Raw genomic sequence first — 17,660 nt, 5'->3', positions numbered from 1 at the left:
GACGAGTTTTGGACCCAGAATGCAATGCATAATTTAAAAAAAATACGGAAAATTCCTTAATATACTAAAAACAGTAAAACAGTACCATATTTTTACAGGCTTTTTTTTTTTTTTTTTTTTTTTTTTTTTATACAGTGTGCCCTATCTACCAGTAGCTGGTATTTTGCTTCTCTGGTGTTTTTGCCAGTTCCTTTCTGGGCCCCACTCATGTGTTGAGCCAGATGCCTGTTCATCCTGTCCTCTATAATGCCTGACAGGAGCTTCCATGGTATACTGAGGTAGTTTTTTCACACATATTTGGGACTGGTTGCTTCTGGGGATCTTTGGGGATCAGCACTGTCCAACCTTTGGTTAGCCATTCGAGATGCCGCTCATCCATTAGCAGCTGGTTCATATGTGCTACCAGGTGCTCATGAATTAAAGATAGCTTCTTTAGCCAGTAGGTGTGAATAATGTCAGGCCCTGGTACTGTCTAGTTCTTCATATTTGAGACTCTTTCTTGTATACCTGCCACTCTGATGTTATTTTAACCTGTTCAGGGAGGTTGAGATGGTCTGCGCTTAGATCCGCTAGCCACTGAGCATTGGTGTTATGTGTTGCATCCTTTTCTCATAATCTCTTCCAGTGTGGCTCCATTTCCAGTCTTGGTGGGCCTGTTTTCATATTGTTCCTCTGCCATTGAGGGTACATTTTAGTTCAGTGGAGAACATCTGGTTTATGCTTTTGGCTTCTATATCTCTGTTATATATCTTTAAGTGGTTAACCAAGGCTGTGAGTTTTTGCTTGGCAGTTTCTAATTCCTTGGGTTTGGACAGCTTGTTGTACTTCTTAGACACCCCTTTCTTTATTATCAGAAGTGGCTGTAGCTCAGGAGGTAGAGAACTTTATTGACTAATTGGAAGGTTGGGGGTTCGATTCCTGTCTTCTCCAGTCTGCATGCCAAAGTATCCTTGGGCAAGATATTGATCCCCAAGTTGCTCTCAGATGCAACTGTCTGAGTATGAATGGGTGTGAATGTTAGGTAGAAAGCACTTAAGCATAGAAAGAAGTGCTTGAATGAATGGGTGAATGAAGCATGTTGTATGAAGTGCTTTGAGTGGTCAAACGTAGAATAGAAAACTGCTATATAAGAACCAGTCCATTTACCATTCATCACACTATTCTGTAGCTCTGATAATTATCTAACTTTCCTTCGTGCTCCTTTGATCTTGGCCTCTAATCTTCTTCTCCATGGAGGGTACTGCTCCTTGTGTCTGTTGTTCATGTTATAGGCAAGCATCTCAAGTTCCCTGTGTTATAGATCAGCTAGTTGGTTTCAGTGATGGTTGCAGTAGGGATTGTCTGTAATGCTCCATTCACATCTTTCAGAGGGATCTTCACATAGTCTTGGTAATCAGCCATGGAAGGTCCAACTTAGCCATGATCTTCTCTTTCCGGTCAGCTGCTTTTGCCTTCAATTGTTGTTGTTCAGTTGTTGTTAGGGCATGGTACCCAATCTCATAGTGTGGGGATGATGACATCTCTCCCCTGACCTGACGTCTTGGCTCCCCCTTGTCATAGCATTTGTCTTGTATCACATGCCATCATCTGGTGTAGAGCTTATTAATCTGAGCAATGTCTGAGCTGGTGTGACTCTCTTAGTGTATCACTCATGTTCAATTTAGCAGGTAGCATAAATAGTTAATATTTGGTTAAATGTCTCTTAGCAACTTGTACCAGCCACTTTTGGTAACCCCCAACAAGCTTCTGGTATGATTCTGGCTGGATATTTGACCACTCTTCTTGGGAGAATTGGTAGAGTTTATTTAAATTGTTTGGTTTCCTGGCACAGACCTGGCCTTTAATCATAGTCCACAAATTTTTAATAGGGTTGAGGCTGGGGCTTTGGGAAACCATTCCAGAAGCTTGGGGCATTTGGGATCACTATCCTGTTGGAATACCCAGTTGCGTCTAGCTATTAATTTAAGGTGAAGTTGAAAAATTTGGAGGTAGTCTTCCTTCTCCATTACTCCATCAATGTTGTCCAATATAGCAATAGCACTGGCAAGAAAAGAGCCCCAGAGTATGACACTACTACCACCATGTAAATGTACTTCTTGTCATTATTGCCAAATACCTCAATGTTTGTCACATCTGAGCATAAAACTTTGCTGCAGAAGGCATTTGGCTTATCTTTGTGGGCAGATGCAAATTTCAGTTGAGGTTGAAGATGTCAGTTTTGGGGCATTAGCTTCTTTCTTTCATGGTACCTTCTCAATCCATAGCTACATGTGGATATATTAAAAAAAAAAAAACGTGATACAGTGAAGCTGCTGTAAGTGAACTGCGACATAGTGAGGGATGACTGTATGCTGCACAGTCATACCATCCTGGAAAAAGAACAGTTCAAAGAAATCATTAAAATTCCCATGACATTCATGCCCATGAAAGTGAATGTAAAATTCTGACTACAATTGTAGTTCAATAAGGAGATCATTAAGAGGAATTGAACATAATTTATTGATATACAGAATTCACTTAAGCTAAATGGCAATTAGACTCCAAGGGCCCATCATGGCAGAATGGAATCCCAGTGGTGATTGGAATTAGGGCAGGACAACCCCCCACCCCCCAAATCTACAAGGAAGAATAACAGGTAAGTGATGAGATTTATAGTACACAGAATGGAGGCTGATTTGCTTGAAGAAGGCAGACAGAAAGGTGATTGGACTAGAGCAATGATGTCAGCTTTGAGCTTGACAGTATGTGAAAATGGAAGTAAAAAAAAGAGAGAGAAAAATGAGAAAAAATGTGAAAGATAAACTTGCAGCCAAACAAGCAGGTGACTGACTATAGAGATTCCTTATTGAAATAATTTCTTTTTAATTCTTCTATTTATAGGCAGCAATTTTTTTTTTAATCCAATTTTTCCAAGTTAATTGTGAAGACAAGATACAGCTAATGTCAAATGTCCTGTGAATGACATTGCAATTACTGTTTGTAAATGTAATCAAGGTGCAAATGTAAGTAGGAAATCTATGCAGTAGAGCCTTGCAAACAAATATCATTCAATGCTGCTGTGGAGGACCATCCTACTTTTGCATATAAGATACAATGGTGAGTAAGAAAATCACTTTTTATTCACAGAATTAAGAGACTTCTAGGTGAAAGTAGAAGCATGCATATAAACATCACCATTATCAAGCATAGACAAAATTGTGGATTGTACAATGATCTTTGGATTCGTGAATGAGAAACAAGATGTTTCTATGTAAAACATTTTATTGATAGGTTTTTCACATGGTTCTTAAAACTGAGTCTAGCATCCAACTGAATAATTGGAAAAATCAGCAGTTTAAAATTTATAACCATGAAGTGTTTGAATATATAGACTGTAGGCTGGATTTAGCTCAGCTCATAAAAACCATGCACTTAGTTTTATTAGAATTTAAAACAGGTTTATATGTGATAAATCAAATGTGTCAAAAGCAGACTAGATTTGCAATGGCCAGATCAAGGGAGAAGTCAGTACATTTAAAATTGTGTCATGTGCATAAAATGTACATTACAGGTTTGGGTGGCAGAGATAAAAGTATACAGGGTGAAAAGAGGTCCAAAAATATATCCCGGTAGAACACCTCTACAAATGGCAAGTGGACTTGACTGGATGGATGGATGGATGGATGGATGGATGGATGGATGGATGGATGGACAGTGTGTTTGCCTTCAATTTTTTGTTTGTTTTTTGTTTTGTTTTTGTGGGTCTTTCTGCCTGTAGTTTCACTTTCAACAGTGAAACACATCTTGATCCATTTGATAACAGTGATTTGGCCAAACTCCTGGGTTCCTTTTGCAGTATATTTTTGGATCATTGTCTATCTTTAACTGGAATCCACCATCCAATTATTTTTACTGCAATTTTTAAGTCTGAGCAGATAACATATCCCTATACACATCAGAAAATATAGCTCTGCTTTCTGTTTCAGCATCAATTAACACCACTGACAGTGCAAGCCATTCATGCCCATGCATCACACTGCTTATACATTTTTACAGATGTTATGATATGCTTTGAATGAAGAATCATCCTCCATAATTGTTTCGTCCCATCATTCTGGCAGTTTGATCTTAGTGTGCTGTTCCAAAGCTGCTCCGTTTTGTATACATAGCCTTATAGCCTTATGTATTCTCAAGACTCACAAATGGATTACACCTTCTGCTGAACACTCTGTATATTGTATTATAAACTCTTGTCCTTATGGTAGACTTGGAGATGTCAGGCCTCTTGGAGTGCTCTTCACTATACTGAACTTTTTGGTTTGTTTCTTACCATGAAAGATTCCTGTGATCACCTGTCACTGGTGTCTTCTGTAGTTGCTCATTCCTGGTGCTGAACTCACCAATGCATTATTTATTTATTTTTTAATTTTTTAATTTGAATCTTCCTGACTCTTGATTTAGCTAATGTTCTTCTCATCTCGCTCAGGTATGTTTTTTTTTTTTATTTTTGTATGATTTGATTTGATGTTTTTTTTTTTTGGTCTTATGGTGGCCTGTGTCTCTTGAACAGAGTGATTAATTTTATATGAATTTCCTTCTGGAATTAGTAAAGTTTTTCTTATATCATTTAACAGCATGCTGTAAGTTTACAGAAACAGTTTTCAGATCCAAAAGGCAACACATGGATTCAACTGTAGACATTTACACAGTTAATTAAAAAGGAAAAGCCCATATCTGTCCAATCTGGATGTTCACACCCTCAAAGTTGAGATTCAGTATATTAAATCCATGTAATGTGACTTTCTGCAGATATTTATAACAAGCTGTAAACCCCTTAACCCAATTGAAAACTTTCCTTTGTTAACACTAACAAAAAAGGGAAGACAGCTGAGGATGTGGGAGGAGGAAATTATGAGCAGAAAGATGATAATTAAAGAGCAGAGGTGACTGAAGAAGTACGATTGTTGAGAAAAGCGGGGAAGGGGGGAGTGGAAGTGAAAAAAAAATTATTACTACTTTTCTAGAATTTCCTGTCTACATACCATATGCAAATCCCTCCATCACACCATTTTTAATCATTCATTTAGCATTCAGTATTGAACTGAAATTATATACATCCATGTTTGTGTGGAGATGGAATTTAAAACCTGCACGTTATTTTCCTCAAGACCCTTAATCTAGTGCAATACTACACACAGAACTGTCAGTAGCTGTAATAGATGTCAACTGAAAGTTCTAATAGTACCATTGTGATACCAAAGTTAACTAATTTGTTCAGTGGCTGTCTCACACCTTCCACACACACCTTGATTCACCATCAACACACAGTTCTCAGGCCTATGCTTTTTACCTTTGAAACTGTAGTTCTAACACAATGCATCACTATAAATTAAAGGTTCATATTTCTTTAAAACCTCATTCTGTGTCAACAGGATGTTTTTCTTCACTATTACACCATTTTGTGTGGTCAGTCATCAGTGTCAGTATATTTGCGGCATCAATGCTGCTTAAAAATTTGACAGCAGCTGTATTAACCCTCACAGAACCCCCCCCCGTGCCCCAAATAAATACATAAATAAAGGGTTATTGCCCATGATGACTTCTGCATAATACACTTAACAAAAATACACTTACCAACAACTGTTAAGGTCTTTGATTATAAGTAATCCCTCATTTATTTAACCCTAGACAAACTGAAAATGGGACATCTGGCAATTATATTTGCTTGGCAAACAGTTTATTTCATTTTGATTAGTTATAAAAATATGCACAACCAGTTCCTCAGGTTATGTCTGTCTCTGTATCTCAGAGTTAGATGGCTCTTACCCTCCATATGGCTATGCTGATCTGCCACTGGACACCCTGCCGCTAGACCCTGATGTCCACGAGCCCTACATTCCTGACATGACTTTTGACCCAAGACAGGCCTACCCTGAGCCACTCTAACAGGTAATGACACAGATGATGTTTGCTGTCTGTCCAAATTTAAGCATCATAGTGAAAGCACACAGTTGCAAGTGTTCAGTTTGAGACTTCCAGGGAGTGATATAAAGTCATCCATCCTTGACTATCACTTACGTAATGCCGTCATGTAGTAACCAAAGCTTACTACATGACGGCATGTATTTAGTACGGCTGATGAATTTAGTAGTGCAAGTTTAGATAGGATAGTCCACAGTGCTGGGGTGTGTGCTAATTCCTCTCTGATGGGCAGTTCTGTAATGTAGTCCAGCACTTTCTCTTCCAAAGTGCAGTTCTGGTTCAACAACTCCTGAAAATACTCTCTCCAGGGATGGTTGATGGCATTGTTGTCGGCCAGGATCTCACATCCATCATTGGATTGCAAAGGGGTATGGTCATTGCTGGTAAGGCCGTAAACAGTTCTACAACCTCAATTCCAATGAAGTTGGGACATTGTGTAAAATATAAATAAAGACAGAATACAATGATTTGCAAATCTTTTTTATCCGGTATTCAATTGAATACACTACAAAGACAAGATATTTAATGTTCAAACAGTAAAACTTTATTGTTTTTTGCAACTATTCACTCATTTTGAATTTGAGGCCTGCAACACATTCCAAAAGAGTTGGGACAGGGGCATGTTTACCACTGTGTTACATCATCTTTCCTTTTAACAACACAATAAGCGTTTGGAAACTGAGGACACTAATTGTTGAAGCTTTGTAGGTGGAATTCACTACATGGTATGGGGGTGTGGCACTAACACACCCCCATACCATCAGAGATGCTGGCTTTTGAACTTTGCACTGATAACAATCCGGACAGTCCTTTTCCTCTTTGACTCAGAATGCATGATATCTACGTATGATTTCCAAAAACAATTTGAAATGTGGACTAGTCAGACCACAGGACACTTTTCCACTTTGCGTCAGTCCATCTCATATGACTTTGGGCCCAGAGAAGCTGCAGCATTTCTGGGTGTTGTTGATATATGGCTTTTGCTTTGCATGGTAGAGTTTTTTAACTTGTAAATGGAGCGACGAACTATGTTCACTGTCAGTGGTTTTCTGAAGTGCTCCTGATGACGTTGATTTTTAGTGCAGTGCTGCCTGAGGGATCGAAGGTCACAGGCATTCAATGTTGGTTTTTGGCCATGCTGCTAAGTTGCAGAGATTTCTCCATATTCTCTGAATCTCATGATGATATATGGACTGTAGATGATGAAATCCCTAAATTCCTTGCAATTGTATGTTGAGAAACATTGTTCTTAAACTGCTGAATGATTTGCTCATGCAGTTGTTCACAAAGTGGTGAATGTCGCCCCATCCTTGCTTGTGAACAACTGAGCCCTTTGGGGATACTCCTTCATGCCCAATCATGACGCTTACCTGTTTCCAATTAACCTGTTTGCCTGTGGAATGTCCCAAACAGGTTTTAGCGTTTTAGCATTCCTTAACTTTCCCAGTCTTTTGTTGCCCCTGTTCCAACTCTTTTGGAATGTGTTGCAGGTCTCAAATTTAAAATGAGTGAATATTTGCAAAAAAAGCAGTAAAGTTCATCCATTTGAACATTAAATATCTTGTCTTTGTAATGTATTCATTGAATATAGGTTGAAAAGGATTTGCAAATCATTGTATCTGTTTTTATTTATGTTTTACACAACATCCCAACTTCATTGGAATTGGGGTTATAATTGCACTGAAGAAAGCACGAGTTGCGCCACTATCTGCAACGTGTGGAAGCTCTTCAGCCTTGTTACACCACCATTTGTTCTTTAAATCTCTCGCCTTCTTCTGCAACTCTGCCTTAGTCCTTCAGAGGCTTTCTTTCTTGCTGACATCAAGAGTATTGCTTTGCCAGGCCTGGAAATCTTCCCTCTTTTCCTCTATTGTCACCCACAAAGCTGAAGATGCCTGAGAAGACCAGTATTTCTTCACCCATTGTTTTTGGATTATGCATTATAGAGCCTCAGTGTTGCCATGTTGTTGTTGTTGTTGTTGTTTTTTTTTTTTAAATCAGAAATTAGAGTACCAGAATGCTAAGTTGTCTGTGAACACTAACATCCATGAAGTGTACAAGTGCTTTGGAAAGACACACATATGTGCTAAGTAACAGACTAATAAAATGTCAGAATTTTAATCACTAAAACTAAAGGCACTAATGAAATAAAAAGACATTTTCACCAAAACTGAAGATTGTTACAGCAGACCAAGGTTTTTTTTCCTGATAGTTCTAATGAAATGCTCCAAAAGTCCCCTGAATGTTTGAGGCAGTTGGCTACCGCTCTCTGATGGCCTCATTCTCCTGGAGGTATCTTACTGTTAAAAGGAAGTTCTTTCCCTCACATTTGTGAAGTGGTTGTTCAAAGAGGGTAATCTGATGGTTGGGTCTCTCTCTGATACCATAGGGTCCTTACTTTACAGTTTAAAGTGTCTTGAGTTTACAATTGTTATGAATTGTCTATATAAATAACATTTAAGTGAACTGATTTTTTTTTCTAATAAAGCACCTAAAGAACCAAAAGCAGACCTTAAATTAGTGGCATTCCTTCTATACGTGCTTAACTTAGGACATTTCTGTTTGAATGCAGATTAAATGACTGAGACACATCACTTTATTACTGAGTGAATTAAATAGAACTGAGCTGAAGCAGTGAAAACACAGCTCAGTCTTTTCCCCTGGTTCCAGTCCATAGCCAAGCTATTTTAGACATGTTCAGGTGATATGATATGGGAGTTTCTATTAATCTTATCATCCCACTCTGGATAAACAAAGTCAATAAGAAAAGGAGGACTGCACTCCCAGAATTTTTCTAGAGGTGGTAATACATATATTGTGGGTTTTGCAGTATTCATGCTCAGTTTATCATGCTTGATCATTTGCTCTTTTTTTGTTGCAGAAAAAAAAAACAACACTGAAAGAAAAAGAGAGCACTGGCAAATAACAGGAAGAAAGCCTGAGCATTGGATAGAAGATTGGAGGTTTTGATCACAAAACCTCCCTGCCCCTTTTCGAGCAGGGGGGGAAAGAAAATGCCATTTGGCAATCAAGAACTATTGACATTGTTTGGTTACTAAAAAGATGTTTATTGTTGCTGTAAATTAAAATAAATATAACTTTGTTGCAATGTTTTACTGTGGGGTGAAAGTGGAGAATATCTGATGTTTTGAGGCATTGTTACATGGGTAACTTTTTGAAGCAATCAAATAGGTAAAATGTCTTACACTGAAAGCTGAGACATGCAAGACAATTTCAGCTGAAAATATTTATTAAATGTTTTCATTTGGAAAGATTTAATCTTTTGAATTTCAGGACATGAGTGCTAAAATGTAATGAAATTTCTGGTAGTTTATTGGATTAGATTTTTTCCCACCACGTGTATCTCATGAGAAAAATATAAGACATTCCATTAGCCTCTTATAATTGACCAGGATCCTTCTAGGGTAAGGGTTTGGTTCCATGCCTTTATAGGGAGCTTTCACCTATTTGGGATACCCAAATGAAAATTATATTACTGTTGGTCAAAAGTGCATCTGAGAGACTTGATTTGTTTGTTTTCTGTTTTCTGAAACTATGCCTATTTAGCTTATATCACGAATGCAACTCATTCCTTACCCTACCCCTAAGCGGTTCACTGGTGGCCTAGAGGATGTTTGGTGGTTAAATTATATATAACTATAACTCCAAATAGTTTCCTGACACCACAGCAACACTCACTATGAAAAATCTGAAGTCTTGTGAATACCCACCATTTAAAGGAATATACTTTTCCCTTATTAGCATTATTGCTACCAAATGCTACCTGTGTATCCAAGCCTTATGCTGCTGTCCTATAGATGTCTTCTGTGTGTATTTGAAAAGTGCAAGGGTGTTCAAGTGTGGTTGTTGCATGGTAGTGTATTGTGTGCTCACTGAAACAGTCCTCACCTTTACCAACTACAAGAGAAAAAAGACATCTGGGTTTTACAAGCCATTTTGGATCATGCCAGCCATTTGAAAAACTTTTATGAACAACTGGATTAGAAATCTAATCCCAGCCTCACTTTCAGTAAGTGGATATTCTGCTCAGATGTCCACAAAACTGCAAATCCCTTTGATATCGTCAACATAAGACAACAGAGCTCACCTTTACAAATTACTTTTGTACTAAAGGGTGTGCCCATTATTTCAATATGAAATTTGTCTGTAACTGTATGTTAGTGGTGAAGGTGTGGAGGCAAATGGGTGGGGGCAGAGGGGTGTGGAGCTGCAAGTTTAATCAACAGAAGCATGAATGTCATGGTAATTTGGGGCTTTTATTTGCCACCATACAGGCTCAAATGTATGCATACATCCATTTACATCTTTTAATAAATTGGTGGTTTCTCTTTGACAGCACTCATTGGACTGCCCAATTCCCACAAAAATGGAAAAGTCCAAGGAGCTGAATGAAAATGTAAGAAAGAGAACTGTAGATTTGCTAAGATATGAAGATCTCTTACAGCCATTTCTAAACAACTTCTGATTAAAAAAATCATCAGTTCACATATGTAAATATAGCTACTATAAATGTTATTCTGAGCATCACCTCTTTGCCAACATCAGGATGAAGACCCAAATTGTCACCCTGAGAGGAAAGGAAATTGGTTAGGATGTTCAGGAACAACCAAGGAACCACCAAGGCTCAATCCTGCAATGAACTGGAAACTACTGGAATACTAGTGTCACAGTCCACAGCGAAGCGAACTTCGGGGTGTGTCCACAGGGTGCTGACACTATTCCAAAATCGACTCCTTGATGCTCAACTTAAATTTGCAGCTGCCCACATTGACAAGCCAAATGCCTGCTGAAGAAAGACTTTATGATCAGATGAGACAACAATTGAACTATACTTTGCACTGGCTATAACGAGAAGCACAACAGTTGTGGTCAGAGGTTTACATATGCATCACTTGGCATAACTGCCATGACAATCTGATCTCTTTAAATTATTTATTTGAAGTATTTTTGTCCCAGAGTCAAATGATTTTGTTGCATACTCTTTTGGGTGCAAAAGTTTAATTTTTTTTGTATTTTCCTATAATCCATACAGGGTCAAAAGAATACACACATGCTCAAATATATACATGCACTCACTTAAATCTTTTAATAACTGGTGCTGAAGGTTCTAAAATGTCTTTTGACTTGGCAAGGCCAACTAACTTCTTGTTAGTGATTATGATTGATGACAACTGGTAGTTTCTCTTTGCCATCATAAAAATAATTTGGCATCACTCATTGGATTGAACAGTGGGAAAGTCCAAGAACTCAGTGAAGATCTAAAAAGGGGAATTGTAAATTTACACACGTTGGGAAGGTCTCTTGGAGCCATTTCTAAACAACATCAGATAATGTGTACTCATGTGCAATTGTGTGAATGTTTCAATACTTTGCCAAGGTCTGAAAGAAGACCCAAACTATCACCCTCAGAGGAAATTGATTAGGATGTTCTGGAACAACCCAAGAACCATCAAGGCTCAAGCCTGCCATGAATTGGAAACTGCTGGAGCACCAAGGTTAGTGCTCACAATGAAGCGAGTTCTCATCCCAATGGATTTAGAGGGTACCGACCAAAGAAGGTGGCCCTGCTCCAAAATTGACACCTTCAAGATTGATTGAAATTTGCAGCTGTTCGCATGTAAGATGAGACAACGACTGACCTATTTGTACACAATGACAAGAGCTATGTTTGGAGGTATTAAGGTGACACTTTCAAACTAAAGAACACTGTTAAGCATCGTAATCTGGAGTTTTGCTGCCAGTATTACTTGTACATAACACAAATTGGATGGAATAATGAAGGCGGGTTACCTCAAAATTGTTCAACTTCCCCTCACATCAACAGCTAGAAAGTTGAAACTTTAACACAGTCAGGTGTTCCAACAGAACAATTATCCTAAATACACATCAGCACTGGTTTTGGAATGAAAAAAAAAAGCAGGCTAACGTTAAGATTCTGGAACGTCCCCCTACCTCCCCTGCCAGCACTCCTAGGTGGGCCCCATATGACAATTGACAATTTATGGACTACGCTGGAAAGTCGAGCCCATGGCAGGAAACCAACCAATTAAAATGAACCCGGTGGTAAAATATCCAGCCAGGATTATGCCAGCAGCTTGTTGATGGCTACCAAAAGCACCTGGCTGAGCTACAACTTGCTAAAGGACATTTAACCAAATATTAGTGCGGGTTTATGTATATATTTGAGCATATATGTATACTTTTGATCCTGTTTGGATTAGAAAAATATCCAAAATAAATCCAAACTTGTGCACCCAGTTCTTGTTATTTGAACTCATTAAAGATGCATGCTGTGTAATCATTCTACCCTGGAAAAAGAACAGTTCGAATAAATAACTGAAGCGCCAAATTACCATAAGATTCATGCTCATGATGACTGTATGTAAACTTCTAACCACAACTGTATGTCTGTAGGATTAAAAGTAGTTCTTTCAAACCTATAAACGCCATACCAACTGTCAAGCATGCTGGTGGTACTGTCATGCTCTGGGGCTGTTTTCTTGCCAGTGGTACTGGTACTGGTACAAAGTGGATGGAATAATGAAAAAAGGAGAACTAGATCCAAATTCTTTAACTTCATCTCAAATCAAGAAGTAGAAAGTTGAAACTGGGACAAAACTGGGGGTTTCAACAAGACAATGATCCCAAACAAACATCAGAAGTGGTTTTGGAATGGATAAAACAAGCCAACATTAAGCTTCTGGAATGGCTTTCTCAAAGCCTCAACCTCAATTGTATTGAAAATTTGTGGACTATGCCTAAAAGCTGGGTCCATGCAAGGAACCCAACCAACTGAAACTAACTACCAATTTTGCCAAGAAGAGTGATCAAATATCCAGTCAGAATTGTACCAGAAGCTTGTTTAGGGGTACCAAAAGCATATGTTAAGGTGCAATGTGCTGAAGGACATTTAACAAAATATTAGTGGGGATGTATCCATATATTTGAGCCTGTTTGCATATTTTTGAGCCTGTGTGGATTGGAGCAAATCTAAAATAAATCCAAAACTTGTGTGCCTAATTTTTGTTATTTGAAGTCATTAAAGATGTTTACTGTGCAATAATATTATCGTGGAAAAAAAAACATTTAAAGAAATAACTGAAAGCCCAAAAATTACAATGAAATTCATGTTCATGATGACTGTATGTAAACTTCTAAATACAACTGGATAAAAAAATGGAAATAGACACTGGCGTCATCATTATGATGAAGTTGTTAATGTATGAGTATGCCCTGCTTTATCCCCTTTCTGATTGTAATGGGAACCAAATTTTACAAAACTAACCATGTTTTATTCAATATGACCAGAGGCCTGCACCACAAAGCAAGACTTACTAAGGGAATTTCAGGTTTACCCTGGGTTTTCAGTTTCATGAAGGTGGATAATTTTTGCCTACTTGTATTGCCATGGTAACTTGTGCTGCAGAATTTCTGATAAGAGTACACCAGAGGGGTGTACTACAAAGTGAGATTAATGGCTTGGTGACCTATGTCAACCTTAAAGTCTTAGTTTTCTGTGTCACAAATTTGGCTTTCTTTACCTGGCTAAATCACTGTAATTACTTTTGCTGAACACACAACCTGGTCAGGACAGGTTATGTTTAGCATTTTAATTCAAAATCAGCTGGAAGGGCGACATTTTCACTGACTCTTTCCTTTACAGCATGTTTTAAGTGCAGGATAGATTTGCAGATGGGGGAGCATTTTATATTTGCAAGTTGTTAAGCTGTACCTTAATAAAACTACTAAATGAAGCCCAATCTGTGAGTCGTATTGTCACATATTAATTTAGTGATGCAAAGAATGTACACTGCTCAAAAAAGAGCCCTACAAAATGACCTTCAGCACGCCACTGATGTGAATGTCTTTGACCAAACGATCAGAAACAGACTTCACGAGGGTGGCCTGATTTCCTCTAGTGGGTTCTGTGCTCACTGCCATTTGAGCCCAATTGGTATTTTCCATAGAATACCAAAATTGGCAGGTCCCACCACAAGTGCCCTGTGCAGATGAGAGCAGGTTCACCCTGAGCACATGTGACAGATGAGAAAGGGTCTGGAGAAGCCATGGAGAATGGTATGCTGCTTTTAACATTGTTCAGCATGACCAGTTTGGTGGTGGGTCAGTGATGGTCTGAGTGGCATATCCACGGAGACCCTGACTTCCTGGAGGAAGAAGGAATTGATACCATTCTCTAGCCCACACGCTTGCTTGAACTAAATCCAATAAACCACCTCTAAGACATGTTTCAGTCCTTTTGACACCACCAGGTTGTACCTTAAACTGTCCAGGAGCTCAGTGATGCCCTGGTCCTGGTCTGGGAGGAAATCCCCAGGACACCATCCTGCATCTTATTAGGAGCATGCCCCAGCTTTGCAGGCATGCATACAAGCATGTGGGGCCGATAGAAACTACTAAGTACCATTTTGAACTGCTGCAAAAAAATTTTTGGCAAAATGGACTAGCCTTCTGCATCATTTTTCCACTTTGATATGGGGTGCCTTTGAATTCAGCCCTCTGTAGGTTGATAATTAAAACACACAGAACATACAGCAAGAATATCCATCCGTCCATCCATCCATCCATCCATCCATCCATCCATTCATTCATCCATTCATCCATCCATCCATCTTCTTCCACTCATCTGCGGTTGCAGCCTAAGCAGAGAAGCCCAGACTTCCCTCTCCCCAGCCACCTCCTCCAGCTCGTCCAGGGGAACCCCAAGGCGTTCCCAGGCCAGCTGAGAGATATAATCTCTGCAGTGTGTCCTGGGTCTGCCCCGGGGTCTCCTCCCAGTAGGACCTGCCCAGAACACCTCACCCAAGAGGTGCCCAGGAGGCATCCTAGTTAGATGCCCTAACCATCGCAACTGGCTCAAAAGGAGCCAGTTGCCCAAGTGTGCCTGTGTGTGGCGCCTGGTGGCCAGAGGCGGAGGCTCTGGTGGACCAATCCCTGGCTATGGAGGTTGGCTACCTATTGAATCAATCAAATTAATTTCGCATTGATCTGCCATCAAAGTAAAGTGATTTCCATGTCTCCTTTATTAGGTTATGGGACAGTAACATTCAATGTTTAAATGTATCCAGTTTAAAGTTTCAGAGCTCTAATGTGCAGCTGTCACTTTAGACATAAATATCAGCACTGAGAGCACAATAAGCAATGAAATAATTTGAATTAAAATGTTTATTTTACTGGTTTGTGTGCTAAATCCCAAGAGTACTAATTAATTACCACAGCTTTATTGTCTTATCTTATTTACAACAGTGCTGCATTTTACTGTTATATTTTTATGATCTTTATAAATTTTTCTCACCAGTTTATGATCATCATCTGAAAACAGGTGTGATTGGAATAGGCAGCACAGGGATCATTTTCTGAAAATGAAATGCCCATTTTTAAGTGAGCACACAGGGCCTGAAGAAGAAAGCCCAGCCTACCAGAGAGATTTGATTTGATAACCACCGCCATTGAACTTCCTTTGCAGTATACCCCTCAGGTATGAAATCACTATCTACTGACCAATAAGTTCTCTGGAAAATAGCATCACTATTTCTGGAAAACCCCTATATTAAGAGGTCCAAAGTTTTATGTCTCTCAGAGCCTTTGTAAGAATTATAAATTCTAAAAACTTTCTTTCTTATATCCTGTTGGCTGCAAACAATTTAATTTGGTTTTGCTCTGTAAGCCTAAATATATCGGCCTAAAATGGGGCAGCTATATATACTTGTAGACTTTTTGATTAAATTTGCAAATAGCATAAGCTTGTGTTTGAATTCTGTTTTTATATTTATTCATTACTTGCTCCCAGACCATTAAACACCACCTGGGTTGCAGCTGAAAGAATGAGGCTAAAACTGTGGTATATGCAGTGGTGGCCAAAGTACTGACATTCTGTACTTAAGTAGAAGTACAAGTACTTGTGTTAAAAACTACTCTGGTAAAAGTTGAAGTACTGGTTCAACTTCGGTACTCAAGTAAATGTAAAAAAGTACAGGCTCTGAAATCTACTCAAAGTAAGAAAGTAAAAGTAGCTCCTCGGAGGACGTTTCTACCTCTTTCTTACATCTTTCTCCATCTGAGTGAAGTTATCGCTCATTCTTTGCTGTCCCTTAAAATACAGCAGCTGTTCTTTTAGCTAGCAGACACACTGTGTGACAAACTGCAGACACTTTTTTTGTCCTCTGCTTTTTCTGTCATTTATCTTCCTCACCGTTCCAGCGTGCAGCCTGTATGTAAAGCGTAACTTCCTCTGGCTCTTTCCGGTCTCTGAGCAAGCATTGCAGAAGCCTCTCCCTCTACCGTGTGGGGTGTCTGGTCCCTCCCTCCCGTCCTGTTGTTGCGACTTTCAAGAAAAAACTGGGTTACAAAGTAATCTGTGCTCCATAGGTGCTTGAAGTTGCAGTTTTTGTTGATTATGTTCAACAGACAACAGCAGTCATAGTTTGCCGTGTTAAAAAGCAAGCATAACTTTAGTGACTCCAATGAATCAGATGCTGTGGCAGTCTGTTATAGCCAGACTTTTCCTAAATCTTAACAAGATATTAAAAGGTGTTATTTTCTGTTCTGGTATGCATTTACTGTGCTTGCATTGAGGTTATGAAATATTTCGAAATCCACGAAAGAAAGAAACTAAAATAAAGGTCACATTGTTGTTCGTTTTCCATTTTTTTATGCATGCATTCACTGTCCTGATTAAATGGCACCATTTGTGGAAAGGCCAATTATTTATAATCCATGTTCACTGACTGGATTGTTTGAAGTAATTTACATTTAATTTGGGCAAGGCTATGATGCCCTGAAATACATCTCTTTTCTTTTTATTTTGTGTGATGCCATTTTATTTTAATATGACGTGGAACTTTTCCAGCATAATGATAATCAATTTATTCAGTTATTAAAGTCAAAATGTTTTCATTTAGTTATGACACAGCAATGCAAATGCACACATACATTGTGTGCATTGTAAATATAGAAATGTATAGGGTATTTCTACAGTAAAGGTAAACACAAAAATAAGAAAAATCATGCACCAGTTCACAATTTCAACAAGCAATTGAATATAATGACCATTTAATAAAAAATTCCTGCTGAGTCAACATGCATACAAGTGTCGGACTGGAAGGAGGTGGCAGTTCTGGCTGCTTTACGTCATTTTTTTGCATGAAGTGTTATTTGTTTACTTAACTGTGCATATCTAACCTTTTTGTGTCAAAAATAAATATATTTATTTTAACTTGTGAAGCCCTGGACTTTAACAGTTCACGTGTTCTAAATGTTAAACACTTAACAAAATACCACACATGTCCTGGAGTTAAAGTCTGATTTGGCAGCTGGGGAGGCCCTTAGTTCCAGTATGTATCCAGTGTGGTAACCAGGAAGAAATAACTCATTTAGAAATAAGTCACATAATTTCTATTATGATCTCCAGTAGATTTACTTTCTCTGTCGACAGGCTGCGGTCAATTGTTTCTGAGATATACTGCTTTCTTAGTCAACTACATTCTATAATCGATAGTAGATAGTAGATATTATATGACAGGGCTATTCAATTACCGGCCCCTTTGACTGGTCCACACCCCGACTGACCCAACATAAGCCGCAAAAACGCATTTAAATGATATTTGCTGTGACAGTTTTAAAAATTCCCACCCTTCCTCTTCTACTTGAATGCACCAAAC

General features: G+C 38.7%; 1 protein-coding gene across 2 annotated transcripts in view; it reads left to right on the top strand.

Annotated features, from left to right (window-relative positions):
* The window catches only part of LOC115777097 (junction plakoglobin-like), a 193,700-nt gene extending 187,772 nt beyond the window's left edge, over window positions 1-5,928 (top strand). The window contains exon 19 of one of the 2 annotated variants that reach the window (XR_004019583.1): window positions 5,789-5,897. Coding sequence is in view for 1 of the 2 variants with exons in the window: in XM_030724924.1 (XP_030580784.1) it covers window positions 5,789-5,925 (137 nt within the window). In the remaining variant the exon portion in view is untranslated. Of the gene's footprint in view, window positions 1-5,788 lie in introns of both variants that reach the window. The other variant, XM_030724924.1, reaches the window with a different exon arrangement.
* The last annotated feature ends 11,732 nt before the right edge of the window (window positions 5,929-17,660 follow it).

The sequence above is a fragment of the Archocentrus centrarchus genome, unplaced genomic scaffold (assembly GCF_007364275.1).
Source record: "Archocentrus centrarchus isolate MPI-CPG fArcCen1 unplaced genomic scaffold, fArcCen1 scaffold_43_ctg1, whole genome shotgun sequence".
Taxonomy (NCBI): domain Eukaryota; kingdom Metazoa; phylum Chordata; class Actinopteri; order Cichliformes; family Cichlidae; genus Archocentrus; species Archocentrus centrarchus.
Note: the sequence above shows the minus strand (reverse complement) of the source record. Positions and strands in the feature narration are given on the sequence as shown.